The following is a 20,148-nucleotide window of genomic DNA, read 5'->3' as shown; positions in this document are numbered from 1 at the left end:
GCTACCTGTATTTCTTAAAATTGAATAAATGAGGTTATTTTAAATACAATTACTGATACAGTACTGGAATAGTTAACTAGAAATTTTGGGTTAACCTGATATTACATTTGAAATACTTTACAATTATATAAAAAAGAAATTTATGTACGCACGCACACACACATACACAAAAATCGATTGAAATATGCAACTGACAAAGTTTTTCTTTGCAAAAAAGGAAAAGACACCTGATGTTCAATTTCATGATGTTTGTGAAACAGATAACTCTGATATTAAAAATAACAAAACAGAAATATTTCGCAGAGTTTAATTGTTTACCTAAATTTGTTTGTTTAAACAGCTGTTTCAGAATTCATATTAAAATTATGTACTATTAACTTTTAGATCTAATGCCACATGAGTATTTATTTTGTGAAGAATAAATAATTAAATTATATTGATTCTTTTAACTTTATACAATAATAATTTTTACATATTGAAACACGTAAAAATGTAAGGGTCAGAATTTGTAAGGCTATTTAAATTTTAGTGTCTTACAATTTAAAATGTCAAACTTTTAGGAAATTTCACTCACCCACATCGAGAGAACTTGGTAGCCGCTTGTACTCAGATTTGAAAATATTGACCAAGTTGTTGTTGAAGGTAGTTCTGTCTGTATTACTGCAAACTAAGGAAAATTATTTATAGTTAATTCTATTTTATTACTAATACAGACATGCATTAATTAGTTATACATTAAAAGCAGTGACGTAATCATGGTCGCAATAAGAATCTGAAACGCTCGAGGCAAATTCTGTGGGAGAGATTTTAGTTAAGCAGAACTATCTAGGCCACCATAGGTATCGAAGCGCGGTTTTAGAGTTGAAAGTCAACAGACATACTGCTATGCCACTGGGAGGATTGTAGGGGAATCCTCAAAAAGATAAGCTTCATAAAGAAAAATCAAATGCAATTCAATACAGTTTGAGCAATAGGCAAATACAAAGTATGAATATATAATATCCAAATTATTAATTATCATACAAATAATGATATCGAATTTGTACAATAAATATCAAGACATTATAACGATTTTGTTTTCATAGGCCAAGCAGATATTTATGAAAATACAAGCATTAAAAACAATTTAATAAACAATTACAAAATAATAAGTTTATACAAAACGACTAAAATCACTATTATCATAACTACGTAGTTGCGAACACTTTTTATTTACATATATTTTAATTGTGGGGCTCCCTTTAATCCAGGATACCTTGATTATCATAACCAAAAGAATATATTTCCCAAAGATGTTGGAAATAAGCTCGGTATCAGTTTTGAAACTTCAAGCTTACTTTATAATAATCCAAACTATTATATAGTAATGAAAAAGGTCATGAAGGAATATTATAAATGTATTTTATAGTCACTTTTTACACGTCTCACACGAGCCAAGGAATGTCTTTTACATTACAGTTTGGTGAATACTAAAAGTAATTCGAAAAAAGAGTGGTTTTGAACTCTTTTCAAGAAAACTTCGAGATAAGTTTTTATTTGTTAACTGATAAATTTTAAAGTGAAATAAAGCATCCTCAAGTCTTCACACTAGCTAGTACTAAGGTCCGCCACTGGGAGTAAATTCAGTATATATTAATAAAGACGGATTCTCAGTATCATTAATTAAACAACAGAATTGAAATTGTGGAATTGAGAGTAATTTTATATTAAATATCCATTCATAAGTTAGTTACGTCACACTTTTTCTTCAACATTGGGCATAATGGTGAGTACAACAAAAACAGTCTCTGGGGGCAAATTTAATCATGTTGGTCAATATCCAATTTGTTTTTTATGTGAATTAAAACGAATAAATGCGTTTTTTAAACTGATTTCATATAAAAGGATATATATCGCCTTTTTATATCACTGTTTTAAATATGTCCACTATAGTGTTGTTTATGATGCCTCTTGTTTCAATGACAGAGTGACATGACACCAAAGTATTTAACACATTTTCCGTTCCTTATATCGTTCAAGAGCCTGATAATGTCAACTTTGCTTCCACAGGAAAAGTAAGAACACGTCAACACATTAAATTTTTGTTTCATCACTAAAACAACTATAGATTTTGGTATTTTATTCAATATAAGTGAATGATAAAGCATCATATTAATACATTTTCTCTTGTTACAGTGAGCATCTAATTTTCCTAAATATTATAACATTTATTTATGTCAGAAGAACCTAGTTTTTACAGCTAAAATCAGTGTATTGGTTGTTATATATGAGTTTTGTTTTCATTGTGTTCAAATATTGTACGACAATAGACCAAGTTCGTTCTTATATTGAGATCATTGACAATTATACAGCTAATGGACAAAAGCAGGAGAGTGTAGCGAGTAGAAAGCGTACAGGAATTGTGTACTAACTGAAATGTGTTAGGCGTTTATGAAAGTTAAATTAATAATATTAATCTAGTATTTTATAATTTATGCATACTACAGTTTGTGTTATTTCTAAATATCAGAGAGTATCGAGCTGCTAGCGAAATTTGCTCCTAGTATAAATTTGAAGAACACAACCGAAATTGTAAGATGTTTTTTGGTTTTTTTTTTGTATTTCGCGCAAGGCTTGAGGGCTATCTGCTATAGACGTCCCTAATTTAGTAGTGTAAGACTAGAGGGAAGGCAGTTAGCCAGTCATCACCCCCCACCGCCAACTCTTGGGCTGCTCTTTTACCAAAGAATACTGAGATTGACTTTCACAGTGCAATGCTCCACGACTGAAAGAGCGAGTATGTTTAGTGCGACAAGGATTCGAACACGCGACCCTCGGATTACGAGTCAAATGCCTTAATTACCTGGCCATGCCGGGCCTAAAAAATGGGAAGGAGCCTAATGTAGATTTTTAAAATATAAAAATATAAATTAAATGCAAAGTCCTTGTAAGATGGACGATACTGATAATTCCTTGTACGTCTAAACAAACACACCCTGGAGAAAATAGATTTGTAATATATTTTATTAAGTCATATTTATAAACAATAGTAGGTTTGGATTACAAGTAAATGAATTCTGCATTAAAAACAGAAAATAACGTCCCATTTCATGAGAATGTCATGAATATACATTTAGTTTTCTGTACAATTATTTGAAGTGGAAGAATAGATAAATTCGTTTTTAGTAACCGTTAATTTCAGTGACGAATAAAATACATTATTTATTGGCAGACTTACATACAGTTTATTTTGGATGAATAGTAAACGTGATGTATTTATAATATGTTAAAGAATTGTTTTTTTTCTTGTAGGTCTATATCTATTATAGTAAAAAACAACAAACTGATTTTTTTATTTTTACATATTTTAAGCAGAATGTATAATTATTATTTGTGATAAATCGTATTTATTTAACTTGAGGTTTTATTAACGAATGTTTCTGTATGTGTGGTACTTGAAAAGTCTGCAATTTCACTTAATGATAACATAGAAGCTATGGAGAAACTTCAGTTTTAAATTATAGGAAATAGATCTAACGCCCAAAATTCCAGAACAGTTACATATATCAAGGACATGACACGTTTCGCAAAGTTTCTAAAATGAAGAAACGTTCTATGATCATATTAGGTCAAATCACTTTGCGTAATATCCTTTTTTTATGGAGATTTATTCTATTTGACTAAAGAGATGCTAAAAACAAGTGCATAATGCAGTTGACCCGGCATGGCCAGGTGGTTAAAGCATTCGAATCATAATCCAAAGGTCGCAGGAGCGAATCCCCTTCACATCAAACATGCTCGCCCTTTTAGCCGTGGGACATTATATTGTGACTATTCGTTGAAAACGAGTAGCCCAAGAGTTGGCGGGTGGGTGGTGATGACTAGTTGCCTTTCTTCTAGTCTTACACTGCTAAATTAGGAACGGCTAGCGCAGATAGCCCTTCTGTAGCTTTACGCGAAAATTCAAAACAAGCAAGCATACTGCAGATATTATTACATTGGGCTGTAGTTCAGCATCTTATAAACTAAGATGTTTTTGCAAACTGTAAACCAGTTTCGTTGATAAATGTTTCAGTATACATGTTACTTGTTAAGTCTGTGATTTTACTTACATGCATTAATGGTAACATGCTAGGCTACCATGAAAATGAGTTTTATATAGCAAATATATTTTGAGATATGTATTAATTGCTCAAAAATACTTGTTAGAATATGCGGATATAACTTATAAAAGATTAAGCTAGACATGTGTAGGCCTGTAGTTTATAAATTAAATGTTTACATAAATAACATATTAGTGTATCTTAAACTTTTGTCAACAAATGTTTCAGTATATGCGATATTTGAGTCTGTGGTTTTATTTACAAATTCTAATGACAGCATATTGGACTACGATTAAACACGAGTTGTACATAAGATATAAACGCAGATTTGTATTTAATGTTCCAACATACTTGTAAGAAACTGTTATTCATGGATATGATTCATCATGAAAGAATAATTAAAATATGTAATTTTAAACTTGATCTTTAGTCTAAACACTGATTTGTAACGGACAGTTTGTATAATTTTAAATGAAAATATTATACGTGTTGTCTAAGCATTGTTTCAAAATCTATGTGATAAAAATATTTGAAATGTGAGCTAGTTCTTCTCAGCCTACAAAATGAAATTTCATATGCACTGAATGTGCAGTGTGAACAAATAATAATTCTGTCATCACCAAGTAATCATGTTTAACTATAATACTCATGTTTGGATACTTTATTAGTTGTTGTTGTTGTTTTTTATTGAGCAACATGTGTTTAGTACGATGTCCCTTGAAAAATTCAATGTTTTTTTTTCACACAGTGTTACACAAATGATAAGTACAGAGTCTAACTGAAACAGTAATATGAATGTGATATGCAAACGTTATATGAAAGCCAGTTCAGTATTTCATAAGTTAAGATGTTTGTGTATAGTAGTGTATCTTGGAGTTTGTTAATAAACGTTTCAGTATACTTGTCAAGTCTTGATTTTACATTGTTTTAACGAATATTCAGTAATGATAAACAATAAATGTGTTGAATTTATAAACCGTGAAAGAATAATTAGTTGAATTATAATTAAAGGTTATTTTAAAATTATAACTGTTAATTATTTTTCATTTATAAATTATGTTCATTTGTGAAAAATGTAACTGATGCTTTGGTTACCATTAAGATTAATTGTTATTGTGTAACAGAATTTCTGATTTCTGAACAAATACTTAAAAGAGATGTTTGAAAGTGGCATGACTTTAGTCTCATGCAAATTATTACAAACTGGAAATAAGATATTTTACCAAAAAGGTATACGCTTATACTTCCAGGCTATTTAATGCCATTGGCATTTTATTCTGCCAGTTTTAACAAAGGACTGTCATATACTAAATGACGCATTTTGTCGGATTATTGTCAGCAGTCTTGAAATTTCAAAGCTTAAGTATACTGATTGGGATCAGGCGAATATGTCAGCAGTATGATTAAAAGAGTGACCTATATAGTAAGAATGTTATTTATCGACTTCATACGCATAAAGTTCTAAACCAGCGATAAACAAGCCTTATACAAAGGATTACAGAAGGGTAACAATAGTAATGATTAAACATAACTGTTGACATCAATCCTTTAAACTTTAACAAAATAAACTAAGTTATAAAGGTAAATATGAAACTGTAGTATAATATTTAGAGATTTAAATAAACATTATCTTCAGGATAAATAGACGTTATACTTTTCAAGTAAACGAATGCTTCATTTCTTCATCCTTACTGTTATTTTTTCTTTCTGTTGATTATCAATGACTTCATGATGTTGAATTAAAGAATATATTAAAGGTTTTCAGTATATCTCCACTGGACAAGCGAACTTGTCAAAGATTAAAATTTAATGTGACATAAAACGTTCATAGCATAGAATTAGCAATGTTTTACATATAACATACAAAAAATGCAAAACGTATGTCATGCAAATTAAATATAGAAGTGAAAACTACAGGAATGATAAAGCAATGGACAGTTACAAAACTATGTTAGTTAAATTATCTATTATAATATCTACATCGTTTAAAAAATGGATATATTAAAGTGTAGTATGTAAGTATGATAAAAACTGATGTAATAATAGCTGTCTTATTTAAATAATGAGTTTAAAAACGTATAATCCAATCCAAACATGATGTAATCATGTGCTGAGACACTCTACTATGAGACTACCATTCTATTCAACTATCCCTCTATAGAAATACCATCCGCCCTTCTGTAGCATCTTAGTAACACCATCTAACTTTGTTAAACACATGTAATCTATAAATGAAAACTACAAACATAATGTTGAGACAAGTTGAAATCTGTATGCAATCTTATGAGAGTATAGCAACACTATACTGAGGCCAATGAACATAAAGAAAAAATATGCATTTTGCGTTGTTAGACTCAACCACTTATTTGAGTAGAGCTTCGAAAGATGAAAATAAGAAAAGGGAAAATAAAAATAAAAAACGTTTTCAGCATTTAACAGGGAAAATGTGAACACTTCGAAATTAGCCTAAATACTAGCTGGTCAAAAGTTCAATACCATACCGAAATGAAATCCTAAACAGGGTAGGAAATGCCCAACAAGAGGTCTCAGTAGTGAGTTGCACGGCCGATATTGAGAATAACTTCAAACATTCGCTTTGGCATGGTCGATATAAGCGTTTGCATTGACCTTAGGACTTTAGCCAGCAGTGCATTAGACGAATTATGAAAAGTTACAGGGAGGAATGATGAATAGGTAGATCATAACCGGGTATGACTGTTTATAGCGCTGTCACACCATGATATGGTGGAGTATCCTGATTATCCTGATGTTAATACAAACCTTTTTCGAATTACAAAGACAGAGCGTAGAATCAATTCTATAAAATTCATTGAAATGCTATTCAGTCACGCTGTATATATGCATGTATATACTCAATAATATTATAACACCACCTTGTGTCTCAACAGTAGATTTAAGAGTTTATAAAATGAAAAGCTGAGGCAATTTGAATTAAATGCAAATAGCCCATTGTGTAGCTTTGAGCTTAACTAGAAGCAAACAATTATTATGACGTTCTGAGAAAAGTCCAATTAATTAATTCTACCTTTCATTATTACAAACTAAAGTTTTTTGTAGTCACTAATTTAATAGGTATCTTAACTAACTTGCATGATGCTTCAATGTCACTTAAAAAGAATTAACTACGTTATTTATTTCTTCACCCCTCCCCCTCCCAGAAAAAAAAAAAAAACAGCATAGTTTTATTGCTGTTGTAATGTTTCTATATTTACTTAATTATACGCAGGATGCAAATATTAAATAACTAAGTCTGTAGAGTTATGAAACACCTAAGTGATTCAGTGGGCACCCTGAAGAACTCAACTGGTAAGTTTGAACAAATGAAGTTAAGTTAAACTTCCTGGTAACTTTTACAGTGTTAATCACAAACAACAGAAACGGTTAAGTAAGTGAAATGACGTGGATATCCAGAGAGCTCCACAGAACGTTCAACCGAGATATTCTGAAGTAAACGAATGATTCATTTCTTTGTCCTCACTGTTATTTTTCTTTCTGTTAGTTGTCAATGACTTCATGAGGTTCAGTTAAACAATATATTAAATGTTTCTAACATACCTTGCCGGCCAAGCTACCTCTTTTAAGTTTAAAAATTTAATGTGCCAGTAACACGCAATAAGGTCCTTGTTCCTTCAAAACCATCCAAACAATTTTCTGAGATCCGAAAAATAAAAGATAAAAGTAGAAAAGATGTCCACCTTTAACACAGACTTTATTTATATTGCAACATAATTTTCTTCAAATTTTCTTCTTTGAAATATTCAAAGATATAGGTGGGTTGTTTATTTGTTTTCTTGTATTTATATGCAAAGCTATATGAAGGCTACCTGCCCAAAATTTTTAAATCATAAACTACCGGGAATAGAACACAACCCACCGCAGCTCTAGATTACTCTTGCTAGACCGAATAGAAGAATTTGACTGCTTCGTTATTAATGTATTCATGGTATCAAAGTGTGAATCTCTCTCTCTTTTTTTTTTTTTTTTTGGGGTAATGAGAGACAAATCATGTGGTGTCAGATCCACAATCCGGTATGCTAATTACTTGGTAACGTTAGGTCTGGGCTTAAATGGATTATCATAATTCTAATTCGTCTGGAAAGCTTTAAGGTGCTTCCTTCGTCTGTTTTGAAACTTCCATGAACACGACATTCGATCTAGATCTGAGAAAGACATGAGTGAACGGGTTGACATATCGTCGGCCCGGCATGGCCAAGTGTGTTAAGGCGTGCGACTTGTAATCTGAGGGTTGCGTGTTCGCATCCCCGTCGCGCCACACATGCTTGCCATTTCAGCCGTGGAGGCGTTATAATGTGACGGCCATTCCCATTATTCGTTGGTGGTGATGCCTACCTTCCTTCCCTCTAGTCTTATGCTGCTAAATTAGGGACGGCTAGCACAGATAGCCCTCGAAAAGTTTTGTGCGAAATTCAAAAACAAAGAAAAATATATATTATCATTTTTTTATTTTGTTTTATTTATTCTTGACACAGAACACTTTTGTTCATTCTGTATTGCATTTTGAACAATCTAAAAATGTGAAGTGAGGATAAAATGTTTCAAAGGTGAATTTTCAACAAATTTAATAATTGCCTTAGAAACTGTACTTTGGTTAGGTATAATTCCTGTGTGGTTGCCGTATTTTTAAACACTTTAGTTTTTGAGTAAAAAATGAAACAAAATATGCGGGTCCTCGAACTTAAGTTCCTCTCGGTCGTTCGGCTATTTCCGTGACGTTTTACAACTATGACCTAATAGTTGCCAAACACGCTTCGTTGCGCGCCGACCATTGTGTTCCTTTCAGTGCTGGTGTTTTATGTAAATCTATCGGTGCTGTTTTCGGATTGCATACTTTGTGAAACTATTTTTTGTCTTGATATTGCTACTTTATGTTTGTTTTATGATAACATGGTTTACTGCGTTGCTTATGGTTGTAAAAACAGTTCGGCATCGGGCAAAAGCTTCTTTCCGTTTCCGTGCAAGGAGAAGAAACCGGCAAGGTGACGACAGTGGGTGCGGATGGTCAATAGGAAGAACTGGACTCCTTCACACCATGCAAAGCTTTGTCAAGATCACTTTGAACGCTCATGTTTTGTGTCGGATCCCACTGTTTTGGATTCCGTGGGTTTCAAGCCAGGCAGGTTGAGACTGAAAAAAATCATCGGTAGTAGACAGGATCGTCCCCACCATCTTTCCTCGTGTAGAGCTGAGGACTGATCTCAGCCTGCAGTGTACAGGTTCCACCCCTCTGAAGACATCCCTTGCCATTACGAAATGAACAAACTTAAAGGTATGTGTGCAGTATAAAGCGATAAACAATAACCAGTATAATATAATAATATAAAAAGTACAAGTTTTTTAAGAATATAACTAGACATACGTATTTCACATTCATGAGCGTGTTTTGCATTTGTGGCACCTGAAAGTCAGTGAAACCTTGATTTCCTGGTTTAGACAGTGGACAAATCTATCCCAAATAGAGTATATTCCAAGTTTAAAAGCTGGTAGATCATTCTGTAGAAGTTTTTGTATCATTTTTACATATGGAAAAGTTTGAAGAATACCATTTATCAAATTTAACATTTCAAGATAAATTAACTATTCAGACTGCTACATCTAGTTTGATTTTATAGACATAATTATGACGTATAATTGAAATTCATTTTGTTACGAGTCATAAATACCCAGTACAATGATTTTGGAAGGGCCGAGTATTAGTTACCATAGTCGGCAAAGTATAAACAAATAAAACTCAGTCTGTAAAACCAATAATTTATAAACACCAGACAGGTTTCGAGATGTTTAAAATTGCACGTGAAATAATACAGACCATATTTGTTGTCATGACTTAGGCTTACCATTCTTCCACTAGAGTTATGACCGACTCGCAATCGGCCTGGGCGTTATCAGTATCACTCACAGTTCCGCTTCTCTCGCTCGTGGAACTGTCCTCATCACGAGAACTTGTCATATCTGTGTCAAAAGTAACTGTTCAAGGTTCGTTCAGAGTAGGTTCGAATTGATATTGAGCTACTCAACACTGTTCAGAACACAAAGTCAAAACAGACTCCGCCTCTGTTTCTCCGTATGCACTGGCCATATTTATTTACATTCAACGCGCTGGCGTTGGCGGTTTGTTTGGCAATTATTACGTCACAGTACTTTTCCTAGCGGCAACCGTAAAAACTAAAATGTTCGGATTGCCGCTCGGAAAGGGCTCTTTCTGCACCAAGTTTCGTTTATTAGCATATATTTTTTATAAAAAATTTGAACCTGCAAAATTAATCAGTATGAGTAGTTCTTTTGACTGCAATGTTTTCTTTTTTCTGTAAAATTCACCTTTAATTTGAACCGATTTAAAATTTTTATTTTTTTATTGATATGGTAAGTGCTTATACAAAACGATTTACGCGACTTCTCACTGACTTATACCATTTATCTTGACGGAAGAAGTTCCCCATTCTATTTTATGTAAACGCTCAGAATATTGCGTTTCTTTTCTGTATGTTTGTAAATCTTAACAGAATTTTTAATTACCAAAATTTAAAAAACAGAAACCTATGTAGCACCAGTAAACATGGTTGTGTATAATTTAAAACAGACAGGTGTAGTTTGCCCATCATATACTACATTATGTAACGAACTACGTTGTTAGGAGTAGCTTTTACCAACCATTTGACCACATTACGTTACAAACTACATACCACTTTATGTAAATAACTATTTTGCTAAAAATAATATAAAACCAATTTAAAACGGTTTAGGCAATAATAATAAACCATGTAGGAAGCGACTTACAAATAAAACTAAGACAACGCAATCGGATATTCAAAATGATCGATAATAGTGAGTGTGCCCAAAAAATGACTTAATCCAACTTAAACAGTAGTAATATACTTGTTTACATCGTATATAAAAAGTTTAACATATCTATTGTGTTGCTCATATTATTATAAGCATTATCTGTATATCTTCAACATATTTAATTTCAATTACAGTGATGATTTACATCTTTGAAACTATCATACTTAACCGCATCTTGTGTGAAATATGTACTAAGTGGCCAGATGAAAAAAAAGCACAGAAAGTCTCTAAGATTCAGGAATAGCCTACAACTTAGAAATATCGAGCAGGAAGGCAACCAATCACCGGCACTGCTGCCTTTTATGCGGCTACTTTTAACCGAAAAGTGGAATTAACGGTCATAACTATAATACTCCCATGGTTAAAAATGAAGGGCATGTTGAACAGAATATCGCGGTTCGAGCCTTAGATCCTTAGATCCACAGCCTGGCATGGTAATGACTAATTTAAGACCGGCCCATTTGTGTTAGAAAGTCTTTCACACGTATTATCAACAGGAAACCTGAGTTAATATTTCTCCATATTAAAAAACTTTGCGAAAAATGTGTGACGTATTTCCCTGTTTTCTCAATGCAAGCATATTCTTTATAATGATATTTAAATTAACTTAAAAGGAACAGGAAAATTCCGACTGAATAGAATAAACTCTCAACATATATAAACAAATGCCAGTGCAAGATCAAAAACAGTATTTTTCTCCCACGTTCCTTTAGCAATAAACTCAATATTACATCAATATTTCGTATTCTTTAACTATCCATTATGATACGAGTTCTGCAACATTGCAATATGCGTACTATGACCAACTGCATGGATAACACGAACAAATATCCAAGTGGTAAAACTTGACTTTTGAACATACGTATATTTATTTACATCTAAGTTGAACTGTTTAACTACAACAAATAATATTTAAAAAAGTGGTCAACTTAAGCGATATAACAGAACTGAAATAAGTAAATTCATATATTTTTAACTTTTCAGATTTCTAAAGTACCCTCCAAGGGTGTGAAATACCTCAAACGATATTAATATCGTAAACAGTAGTTACAGAATTTACAGTTTCACCTTAAGCTACCTTACATTATCATTCCAGCAGACTTCTGTAATATTTGGCATTATATCCTCCAAAATGAGGCCTGATAATATTCCAAATTTGGAGAATATCATTTGAGTTGGTTTGAAAACTTTAATGAACTACAATTACCTGTCGAAAGAAAAGAAGACAACGCTTCAGATACTACATTAGGTGAAGAAGCCTTCGGTACAGAAGCCAAAATGTCATCTTCTTTTCTTTCAACAAACATCCATCTCTTCTTCTTCAGTATTTAGGTTTTGAAGATCTGGAATGGTCAGGTTCAAATTGACCTTTTCTCTCTTGAGCTGTTGTTGTTTGATTATTTACGGTTTGGATTTGATAAACTGATTTGAATGTTTATCAGTTAGTCTTACTACTTTCTTTTCCAGGGCTCTGTCCATTTTATTTCACTATCATGTGTTTCCTTTTCAAACTGTGTTCGCTCTATTGCTGTGTTATGTTGTGTATGTAGAATAATTTGAGGTAATAACGGTATAAGGTTATATGTGGCTATTTTAATAATTAGTGTTGTGCTGTCATCGTGGTTTAGAGGTGTTTTGGTTTTTGATAGGAACCCGTAGTATATATTTTTGTTTGTTCTTCATTTGTTTTGTTGTGTCTTGACTTTGGATGAGTGTCTTTCTTTCAACAGGCAATTTTCAAACTTACTAAGTTAACTCTGTCTAAAGTTCCACTGAAACAAGGTCATTTGTGTTGTTGCCAATTCCTTACTTAATTTAGGCCTCAATGTAACCCCCCCAAATATCTTTAAAAATATCCCTTTTAGGGTAACGTATAAGCATGAAACAAGTGTGGTTAAAGAATGTACTTACTAACGCAGAACTCACTACACTCGCATAATTTAGACTACTCTACATGAGCTCTAAAGTATTGTATTGTTATCTCTGTAGATCATAATTTAGTTTTATTATTTTAACTCGTCTCTTATGCATTTTGTTGTTTTTTAAGTATAAATATGCGCAATGCGGGCCATCTGTGCTGTGTACACCTCAGGGATTAAACCCAAATTTTAGTGAACCACAAGGCGAAGAAGAGATGTAAAATGAACCAAGTGAAAAATTAATATGCAGGACATTGAATTACGTTTAGTGGCCCAATAACGGCTAAAAATACATTAACACTTGACTTCTTCCCTTGGTGGTCATGAAAAAGCATTTCTAAAAATACATATCTCTGTAACTAACGAATACAAACACGACTTACTCTACAGGAAGCATAAAAAGTCCATATTTATTATTATAGTTCATAATTAAGAAAACATCCTTTTCTGAGCAAAAAACATTTATTCGTATGTTTGTTTTACATTTATCTTATAAACAAAGTTGAAAACAATTAATTCCCTGAAAAACACACACACGTATATACATCTTTTGTCTCTCATTCCAACCAAACTGACGAGTTTTGGTGTTATACCAGAAGCCTCTTGGACAATGACTTGTGTGAGACACACAAGAGATCCAAAATGTGATTTTTACATGCTCCTGATTTTGAATCTGTAACGGATAAATTAAGTGTAACGTGAAAAAAACAACAACATTTGCTCTTAGCATGATTTTTATTACAAATTATAGGACTATTGATTCCTAATGCTTCGCCAACTTTCGGAGTTTAAACTGTTACTTTTTATATGCATTATTTGTTTGCTTACAAGAATGTTAATTCAACTTTCAAGACCAAATGGCACTACAGAAATAACTTGCAGTCACAAAAAATTGAATGTAATTTAAATAAACTTACTTTTATTTAATTGCATAAAAATATATATATAAATAACGCTTGTTTGGTTGTTTTGGAATTTCGCACAAAGTTACTCGAGGGCTATCTGTCCTAGCCGTCCCTAATTTAGCAGTGTAAGACTAGAGGGAAGGCAGCTAGTCATCACCACCCACCGCCAATTCTTGGGCTACTCTTTTACCAACGAATAGGGGAATTGACCGTCACATTATAACGCCCCCACGGCTGGGAGGGCGAGCATGTTTGGCGCGACTCGGGCGCGAACCCGCGACCCTCAGATTACGAAGCGCACGCCTTAACGCGCTAGGCCATGCCAGGCCCATATAAATAACTGCAGAACTTAAAGAGAGTAAATAACCTAAAATTATGATTAAGATAAATTTTCTCTCATTGAGACAATGACCAGTAATAAAACAATTTACTCTAATCATTCATGCGTTGATGTCAGCTGTTGGAATTCCGGATAACTTAAACTTCGTTGTATCCATTACAATAGTAAGTACTTTCCGCATGTTTAACAACAGTTAACATTGAAAATTAGGGGATTCATAAAAGGGAAGTTCCTACAGCAAAAATATGGAAAATCTGGGTGTCCTGTTTCGTCACACCAAGAACTGGCCACACACTTATATACTATATATATTTTAAGCCAGGCTTTAAGCGAGAGCCAAAGAATGTTATTTATAAGTTACTGTGTATTTACTCCCTAGAGAAATGAAGCTCACAGAACTATAGAGCTCAATTTATTATAGATTTTCCTTTATAAGACGGTAAACTACATAACAAAACCATAGATGATAGAGCTGGTATTTAATATTCTTCTCGATGTTTTATTCTGTCCAAGATTTACGCTATAGGATTTCTTGTTTTTCTGAACTGATGTACATACAAAGTATGATAAAATTATCAGCAAAAACAATATTAAAAAACAGTTTTATTTATACATCTCAAAACACAATAGTTACGAAACATATCTAATGAAAGATTATAATAATATATCGCTTTTATTGTGTTCAAGAAATGAAAATCTTATGACAAACACTATCTGTTGCAGATATCAGCAACATAAAACCATTATTTGTCATAATTTTTAGACATTCATCACAATGATCAGGAAAATGGCATTTTTTGCAAGGAACTTAAGTAATGTCTGTATACAACAAAGTTATTATTAATAACATGAAATTATATTGGATTCACAGAACAAAATCCTTCCTTTTCATACATAAAGCGCAAAAACAACTTTTACAAGTATTCTTTTATTCAGTTTTTTTACAGTGATGCTATGAATTGTTTTCTTAACAGATCTTTTATTTGGTTTGTTTAAGCCCAAGCAATAAAATAAGCTAGCTGAAGAGCGCTCACTGCGGGGATAAAACCCTAAAATTTGGTGTCCCAAGTTCCTTACGGTTTCTGTTGCATCACAAACATGAGCTAACATCATTTTCAATTTATATAGGTTTTACTCACATTACAAATATGGGAAAATGCCTACTAATGATACAAACAATTCCGTTAAATGCGGTAAAATTGATAGAAATATATAATAGATGTATTTTGTTTTTCGAGCATTTGGTAAGCTTTCAAGAGCGGGAATAATAACAGAATACCAAGATAAAGCCCTAAAACCCAAAGAATATTTGTTTATTTCACTTTCCTATGCTAATTTTTGCATCTGACGTTAGGCAAGTAGCGAAATTAATTGTGACAGTAATTTTTTGTTTATAAAATTGTTTTTTGTTGGTTTTTTCTTCTGTAAAATATTTGTGTATTTGTGTCGATTCATATTAAGCAGTTCGGTTATGGTCAAGTGGTTAACTTGCCCGATCTAAGAACCTGAAAATTTATGGTTCGCGACCAGTGCCCACATTCTGCCATTCGAAACACTGTCGAAGTGACAGTGAAATCCTATGATATGGCCAGGCAACAGTAGTCCCGCGAAGCATTGCGGTGGGTACTGTTAACTGACTAGTTGCTTTCCCTCTAGTCTACTAGTTAAAAATTAGGAAGGCTATTGTTTGATTGTTTTTGAATTTCGCACAAAGCTACTCGATGGCTATCTGTGCTAGCCGTCCCTAATTTAGCAGTGTAAGACTAGAGGGAAGGCAGCTAGTCATCACCACTCACCGCCAACTCTTGGGCTACTCTTTTAGCAACGAATAGTGGGATTGACCGTCAGATTATAACGCCCCCACGGCTGAAAGGGCGAGCATGTTTGGCGCAACGGGGATGGGAACCCGCGACCCTCAGATTACAAGTCGCACACCTTAACACGCAGGAAGGCTATTATCAACATCCCTTCAGTAGCTTTGCATGCAATTATAAACCAAACATACTAACCAAGCAACGTAACATAAGTAAAGTGAGAAAATGTATTAATATTTTATAAAATACACTGCAAAAACAGTAAAATATCAAGCATACGATAACGTCATAGGATAATATATCAATATTAGAGAAAACATACCCTATTTTGTTTCTTACCTCTTCGCTGGCGACCTCTCTGAAATGCTCGACGACGATTAGTACGTCTTCCTGAGAGGAAAAGAATAATATTTGAGAATCAATTTTGTGGTTTCAACTCGATCTAAAATATGCAATATATATATATATATATACGGTATTTCTTCGTAACACATATCAAGGATCCTTTTCTTTTTTCACTTTTTGTATAACAAATATATTCAACTTGTGAATCTGTGTTTTCCAAATTTATCATTTAATAGTGATGAAAATAAATAATACCTCCATACATTTTTATCAAACTCTTATTTATGGCCCAGCATGACCAGGTGGTTAAGGCACTCGAGTCGTAATCTTAGAGTCACGGGTTCGAATCCCTGTCACACCAAACATGCTCGCCCTTTCAGTCGTGAGGGCATTATAATGTGACGGTCAATTTCACTTTTCGTTGATAAGAGAGTAGTCCAAGAGTTGGCGGTAGGTGGTGATGACTAGCTGCCTTCCCTGAAGTCTTACACTGCTAAATTATGGATGGCTAGCACAGATAGCACTCGTGTAGCTTTGTGCGAAATTCAAAAACAAACAAACAATCGTTAGGTTGCACAGTAAACTTTAGAAGAAACATTTATCAATTCTTTCTTATTCTAAAACTGGTAACACGTCCCATAAGGATAATTTTACAGCTTTTAACGTAATTCGTTTGGAATCGAAGAAAACCGTTACGATGGCTTTGATCAAAAATGTAACTAAACTTCTAGCCAAATTAGCATACGTTTTCATTTCGCTGTGTAATGTTTGACATTTTTTAACTATACCGAAAATCTAACACCGATATGCAAAGTTTGAAAGGGGCATAAGTGGCATTTCAACCTTGTAATGTACACACCTGTGGTAAAACCATTCTTAATTATGAAAACTGACCATAGTGAAGGAAAATAGCCAGCAACACCCACCATCACGAAGGTTTAATCCCGCTTTCTTATCGAACAATGATAATGGCTCATACTTAAAACGTGGGGGGTGTATTTAATGGCACTATGTCTCGAACCCTAAATCCTTCTATCCGGAACTGAATGTGTTTATCACTTGACCATGCTCGATCTATGCACATAATGTAACATAAGTCTAGTGATTTAGTCTATTAATTACATAAATATGATAACATTTTAATTGACTACTAAAGGAGATGAGTTACGTTATCTTAAACAGAGGTTACGCTAACACATAAACTAAAATGAACACAACATATTACGTGAGATGGAATAAACTACAATTTGTTATGAAAGACGAAATTTGCTATTTAGAGTATGTCATGATTTACAAAGTGTTGCACACATACACTCTGGGTGCTTCCCACGTGTCATAACTGTGATACAGTCTTAACAGAAATCCAAACATCAGTTGGAGATTTACTGAAGATTCAAACAGAGACTCGGACTATTGCCAACTACTTTCTCTTAGTCTTCAGTGAAAATAGATATGCCTTTTTAAAGGTATTTATTTCATGGAATGTATAAAGAATACATTTACCTGATGAAGTATTAACGATTGAAAATTATATTGTACTTTATAATACCAAATTATTTGAGTAGAATAGTTTTATTGAATTATCTTACGAATGTGTTCACAACCCGACTACGTTTCGTAAGTCTTCATCTCTTACCAAGACTGTTACACTTGGGATGTCCATACTGGACAGAGGATCCAGGAAGAGGCTTTCCTTGATCATCCACACACCAACAGTATCCGGACAATTGATGACATTGAACTTCCATGAAGGATCCATCTTCCTTACACTGTGGTTTGAAAACAGCGGATTGGTCCTGCTTGGACTGAAATTCAGCTATATCTCTCTGTGCTAAGCACCTGGCGGAAGCTGTTGGTGAGAAAATTTTTGTTTCATAACTGTACTTCGTGAGTGCAGCGAACAAAAAGCAGAAACAAAGAAAACAAAGAATATTAATGAGGAAACTACAATTTTCGCCTAGACATGTCATGTAAGCTTGTTTTCGATACTACTCTGAAACAATAACAAATGAAAGAATAAAGTACGGCTAATTATGCCACTTAAGGTGACCAGGTCAATCGCCATCTGTTATCATTCCAACTGTAAGCACAAAAAATAAAAATAAAATAAAATAAACTAATGTTAGTATTCTAATATCATAGAAATGCATATATATTAATTTTGTTATATTTATCCAAATTTACACATTCCTAAACATTAGGATTAATTTATAGATAACTAAAACTATGCCTAAAAACTGACATATTAAATTCCAAAGAAATTAAAATAAATGAAACAAAGAAAAATGTGAAAATAAAGGATCACCAAATCGGAAATTTTATGACAATAAACTTTTTTAGAAAATGTAAAAATGACAATGTCTTTAGATTCGTAGTTTACTGTAATTCATTTTAATATTCATCTGCATCGTCGGAGATATCATAGTTTAGCACAAATTTGCAGAATGGGTTAACTGTGTTGTGTTAACAGTGCGAATTGACTTCTTAACTCCATCGCCAAAAGACCTTAAGTTAACTTCTGAGCGACCAAGAGGGAGTTAATATTACATATACATTAATAGACGTGTTCAGATCTGGAAAATTGCGTGAAAACGAGAGAAAGAAAAAATTAACGATAAACGAGCCAATATAATACTATTGGGTTTGTAGTTAAACTCATACAAAGCAAAGTAATGGTCTATCTATGTTGTGCCCATCACTGATATCGAAACCCAGTCTTTAGTGTTATAAACCTTCAGACTTAACGCTGTGGGTGAATATTCTTAGGACAAATAGGTATCGAATAACTGAAATTTTATAAACTGCAAAATGTTTTGAAAGATTGATATAATTGTTAAGAAGTAAATTAAAAAGGGCAACAACAACAAGAGTTCGTTTTATTCAACTTTTGTGCAAAGCTACACTAGAAAGAAGGAAAATATGTATTTAAATCAAACCCGCCAATACCTGAGTTACTCTGTTACAAAATAATGGAATTGACCGTCACATTATAGTGCTCTCATGGCTGAAAGGGGAAGCATGTTCGACTAAAAGATCTCGCGACCCGCACATTATTTGTCGAGCGCCTAAACTGTAAAAGAATGATATAAAAAAAATGTAAAAAGACCCTTAAAAGGATTAGGGAGATATGAAAATGATTATAAAAGAAACGACAATTTGTCAAAAATATTAAATGAATTGGAATATTTACAAAAAGTCTGCAGAGCAATAACCACATTAATAAATTGTAAAATAATCAAGATGACTTGACAATAAAATCTAAACAAGAATTTTAAAGATGCCAAAGGAATATATAAAAATTGAAATGACATAGAAAACAAAGACGATATGAAGTGTAAAAAACTACCTGAATAATGAAACATGTTTAAGTGAGAGAACATTTAGACCACTATTACAGTGATATAAAATAAAATATTGGGAAGAAATAAAAGAGAGATGAGAGATAGACAAAAAAATATTGATAAAAGCAGATGACCTTGTAAAGTTTTGCGCGAATATTCGAAATAAACAAAACTAAGACAAAATAGCAAATTACAAAAGAACTCTATAACACAGAGTGAAAATAGACGGTATTGTTGTATCAAAATCGTTGTTATTTTAGCGCACAGCTAAATAATGGCTTATCTGTGCTCTCTTCATCGCAGGGAATCAAGCCCTAGATTTTAGCATTGTAAGTACGTAAACTTACTGTTGACCCACCGGCGAATTATTGTTTATGTATTATAAAAAATTATAAAATGGCATATCATGATGTAGTATAAAAATTATAATAAATACATCCTACAAATTAAAACGGATTATAAGTCACGTCTTTAATCACCATATTACATTGTCTACATACAATAACTAAATAACTGCATC

General features: G+C 32.9%; 1 protein-coding gene across 11 annotated transcripts in view; it reads right to left on the bottom strand.

Annotated features, from left to right (window-relative positions):
• The window catches only part of LOC143255710 (SPARC-related modular calcium-binding protein 1-like), a 114,370-nt gene that overhangs the window by 58,783 nt on the left and 35,439 nt on the right, over positions 1 to 20,148 (bottom strand). For 10 of the 11 annotated variants that reach the window (XM_076511798.1, XM_076511808.1, XM_076511815.1 and 7 more), the window contains 3 exons: positions 17,924 to 18,136; positions 16,282 to 16,332; positions 575 to 667 (listed from right to left, as the gene is read on the bottom strand). In XM_076511798.1, the coding sequence (XP_076367913.1) occupies positions 575 to 667; positions 16,282 to 16,332; positions 17,924 to 18,136 (357 nt within the window). The remainder of the gene's footprint in view (positions 1 to 574; positions 668 to 16,281; positions 16,333 to 17,923; positions 18,137 to 20,148) is intronic. The other variant, XM_076511856.1, reaches the window with a different exon arrangement.

The sequence above is a fragment of the Tachypleus tridentatus genome, chromosome 1, assembly GCF_004210375.1.
Source record: "Tachypleus tridentatus isolate NWPU-2018 chromosome 1, ASM421037v1, whole genome shotgun sequence".
Taxonomy (NCBI): Eukaryota; Metazoa; Arthropoda; class Merostomata; order Xiphosura; family Limulidae; genus Tachypleus; species Tachypleus tridentatus.
The sequence above is the reverse complement of the archived record's forward strand: the minus strand, read 5'-3'. Positions and strand labels throughout refer to the sequence as shown.